The sequence below is a fragment of the Pyxicephalus adspersus genome, chromosome 9 (genome assembly GCF_032062135.1).
Source record: "Pyxicephalus adspersus chromosome 9, UCB_Pads_2.0, whole genome shotgun sequence".
Taxonomy (NCBI): domain Eukaryota; kingdom Metazoa; phylum Chordata; class Amphibia; order Anura; family Pyxicephalidae; genus Pyxicephalus; species Pyxicephalus adspersus.
Window position 1 is genome coordinate 28651349 of NC_092866.1, and position 4413 is coordinate 28655761.

The following is a 4413-nucleotide window of genomic DNA, read 5'->3' on the forward strand; positions in this document are numbered from 1 at the left end:
AAAGGCCTGGCATTACGTTTTTTTTTGTTTTTTTCTAAACAAAATTTTACTTCTCAATACAAAACTTATGTTTTTAGCTGCCATAGGAAAAAGAAACAAAGTATAACCCAATCAGCCAAGTCTTGAAGTCAGTAAATAGAAATCTTTGCCAGTTGACTAGTATTTTTTAGGAGGAAAAGCAATTGAACCCCACATAAACTCACATTATGTGTGTAAAACATAAAATACATGTTGTACATTACCAGCCATGCAAATTAATATTCTAAGAAACTGGTAAATATGAAGATTAGATCATTTACTTTTTTTTTTAGGCATGAGATCATAGTGTGTATGTGCTTTAAATGTTATTAACACATAAGGCAACTAAACAGTTGCTCAACCGTGTTCAACCACACTCCCAACTTTTCCCATTCAACCACAATGAAGCAGTTGGGAACCATTTTGTGTAAACATTTGCATTCCTGTTGCAGTGTTGTTCCTGAATGGGATATATTGCTTTTGGCCACATTTGCTTTTCCTCCTCTGATGAGGGAATCATGCCGCAAAAGCACAGGTCTATGGTGCAGTTTTCCGATCCTGCCTATCCCACCACCTTCAATAGGAATCTGCAATAGGAGGTCCTGTATTTCTAAAGCACATGTTAAATTTAGGTATCCAGCAACTGTGCACAGCAAAGAAAGCCTACTCATTTATATTTTAATCTCAGTTTTCATATTACAGAAAGTTAGTCGCGTGTGCTTCTGACTGCAGCTAATCTGCAATGTCTCAGAATGGAATATCAGCAGCAAGGAATATTTAAACAGGGGCATTTGCATTCCCTGTTGTTACATCTAGATGAAAAGTAAATATCTAGTCATTCCTAGCGTGTGTTTTGTTTTAAATTTTAATTGTAGTGTTCCCTTAACATTGAAATCAACTACTAAACTCAAGAATAAAAGCATCATTGGAAAAAATGCAAACAGAACACCTACCCAGAATTAAGGCTAGCCACTAAACACTGAAAGTTCCTATTTCCACTTGTACATGTACAACACATTTGATGAGATTACCTATTGCTTTACCCAGATTATGGTTCTACCAATGTTAAAAACTGCTATACAGAATGTTGCTTATTTACAACACAGTGTTACTTTAAATTTAGCTTAATAAAGCCCGATATTAGCAGCAAAAGTTTTGCATCACTAAACCACAAAAATCCCTGGTGATGTCATGACATGAAAGGCTATCTAGAACATTGTAAACTTATTTATTAGTTCAGTAATTACCCTGATGTGAAGAGCCCTCTGGTACATCTCATCCTGATCCACCAACATAAAACATCTTAGAAAATGACACCATATGTAAGAAGAAATAGAGAAAGACTGAAATATGCAGGAACCCACAGGCAATCAACCATCTCTTATGGTATACAGTGAACACTATGGTTTACTGAACATTTGCTTTCTGCTCTGCCTTCCTAAATGAATGAATATACTTAATAACTTCACTCACTTGTTAACATGAAAGAAAAGTTTTTTACATGAAAATGAAATGTAAAATGTATATAGATATAAAAAAATGGAAGAATAAAAACACTAAGCTTAAATGAATTAGGTAAAGTCTGAACGCCAGGCAGATGAAAACCTTTGAAAATCCATTAAATAGGTTTTTCTTTGTAACTTGTTTAATAACCTGCTCCATGTGCTGGCAGGAGGACAAAGCAGGGGGATAACTTAACAGTGTGCTACTTCTCAATCATTATCCAATTACCAAGCTTAAGGAGTGTCTAAGTCCTATTATAGCTGTAGAGGAAATTGTAAGCCCGGCATTGCAGTCTGGCAGAAGTGGCTGGATCACAAGGTTGCCAGATAAATCAGTTTGCAAACATAAATTTGACTTGTGTCTTTATTTGCCTGGAGTGAAACTTTTTTGGCAATGCGCTACCTATGTTTTCACATTAGCAAAGTCTCTTGAGCAGTGAAGAGTGGGTAATGTAGCATTGATACATTTCTGTCACATCTCAACCAAATAGTAAGTTCCTTTTACTCTGGATCCATCAAAATAAATTGTAGATCATCTGATGATATATGCCTATGTTGAGATATTGATGAGATTTCAAATAATTTACTAGCTTGAGATTACCTCAAAAACTAAGCAATAACTATAAAGCTTATTTTGATGCCAAGAGTATTTAAAAACTCACATGCAGCAGTTCCGCCATTGCTCTAAGAGGAGTATAACAGCAACAGATGCAAAAAGAAGACAAACAGATAAAAGAATGAACCCTTGTAGTTGGCAACAAGACGTCTTATAGCAGCTTTTCACCATTATTCATACAAAGAATAATTTCTATATTCTGAAAACACCCATCACTACAAAATATTGTTCAGCTGTACAAACAAATCTCCCATTGCCATTATGAGAAAGAGTATAGAGGATACAAAGCTCTGAATGTCCTTTGTAAGTTTCTCCAAGGAACTGTTGTTTACTCATGCTTCAATAAAGCCAAAAATAGTTTATGATTTGGTTCAATATGTAAAAAAATATAGCATTATGGAATACATTTACATCCAAAAATATATATGATATCTGGTGAAGAGCACCTGGTCTTAAAAATGTAGCTTATGATAGGTCAACTATGAACCCATCACTATGAACGGGTTTAGTAGATTTGTCAAAATATTTCTGTTTCTTAAAATTACTGAAAGATGGCTCAGCACAAAACTGGTCATCAAGATGACATTCAGTGTTCATATGACATCTAAACAAAGTTCAACCAAACAACTTCTGCACCAGATTAGGTTGTTACTGGTTTCATATTGGGGTACTTGCAAATGAAGTGTTAAACCAGACAGATCTGCAAGACCAAACTAATCATCATCTTTCACTAGACTTAATAGAACATTCAAGTTGGTGTAATGGCAGCTACTGACGTCAAGAACAAAGAGAGTGGTGGTCTGCAGATCCTCTCTCTAATAAGTAACAGATAGGAATGTCCCCATACAGTGCAGGATCAGTCATGGGATATAACAGTAGAAAGAAAAGTACAACCCCAAGAATGTAGAAAATAAGAATAGTTGTGCGTTGTGGATGTTCCAAAGCTGTAAATATGGCTGGGAATCCAATGTAATTGCAGAAGGAATGGCAAAGTACAGGTCCTATAATATGCCCTATAAGGAATAAAACAATCATCAGTTTTGGCAGGGTTATCCTAAGTGCTGAAGAACAATATTAAAAGCTTCTAAGTGTCAAACTGCCTTTTAAACTAGGTGCAAGTTATATTTTGACAAAAGATTTTACTCCTGCTGTTAGGCCACCAGCTAATTGATAGCAGAATGTAAACCAGAAGAGACAGACTATCATGAATGTACAAATGATGAAAATGTTATGTTGTACATGTTGTATGGTTATTTCAAGGGAAATAAATATATTGTTTTCAAGAAATACCGGTGAAGATTTACTTTTGTCAAATGTTTTAAAGTTTATGTATGTTGTAGACTTTTGGTTACATATAATAAGTCTGCGGTATCCATTATACAAGTTTATGTATAGATTTTGTACCTACTGGTAAATTACTAACTAACAGGTAGTATCCGAATATATGTTCATGACCTTTTTTGAATTACTAAAATAAATGCCAAAATAAAGAGTACAACAAACTAGTAAACTGATGCTATACATTCATAGCCATTATGTATTGGAATAAATGATGTGCAAAACCCAATTTTGGCTAGGATATAATTACCAATTAGAGACATAATGGATTTTCCTAAAAAGACATTAAAAAAATTCTTCCAGTATGCCAATGTATACTCTATACTTCTTTTATTATATGCCAATTATATGTTTATAAACTAAGCCAAATACATTTGGTATCACCAATATTCTCACCTGTTCTTATGAAGATAAAGGCTGTGTAAGCTCCAAACACTGCAGTATATGAAAACTGAAATGCTATAAAGAAACAAAGTCTGAATTGACAAACAGAAGCAAATCAGGTAATAAAAAAACAAAACTGGAGAGGGTGCAAAAGGTTAGAAAATAAAATAAAACTAAAATAAAATCACATACCAGCTGAGAGAAATATGCTCACAACAGTACCCTGTCGAAATCGCAGCTGCTCAATTACATGATGGAAATGAGCTGAAACAAAACATACAAATCATTTAAAAAAAAAACATTACATGTAAATTAAAATATCTATATATTAACCTCCCAACCGCTAACCCCGTACTTTTCCGTGCAAAAAATATTTGCAACTATCGATAACCCCGTACTTTTCCGACTATATTAAAATCTCACTTACCTGGTCCCGCTGTGCTCATCCAGCGTCGGGTCCGTGTTCCAGCGTCGGGACTGTGTTCCAGCGTCGTCCTCCAGCGTCGGGTGCCGTCTCCTATACCAGCGGGACCGGTAAGATGCCGGCCGGCATCT

General features: G+C 35.1%; 1 protein-coding gene across 1 annotated transcript in view; it reads right to left on the reverse strand.

Annotated features, from left to right (window-relative positions):
- Positions 1 to 294: 294 nt before the first annotated feature.
- Positions 295 to 4413, reverse strand: part of RCE1 (Ras converting CAAX endopeptidase 1) — a 10482-nt gene continuing 6363 nt past the window's right edge. Inside the window, exons 6-8 of the mRNA XM_072423023.1 lie at positions 4051 to 4122; positions 3871 to 3933; positions 295 to 3149 (exon numbers count right to left, since the gene is read on the reverse strand). Coding sequence (XP_072279124.1) covers positions 2914 to 3149; positions 3871 to 3933; positions 4051 to 4122 — 371 coding nt within the window. The 3' untranslated portion in view covers positions 295 to 2913. The remainder of the gene's footprint in view (positions 3150 to 3870; positions 3934 to 4050; positions 4123 to 4413) is intronic.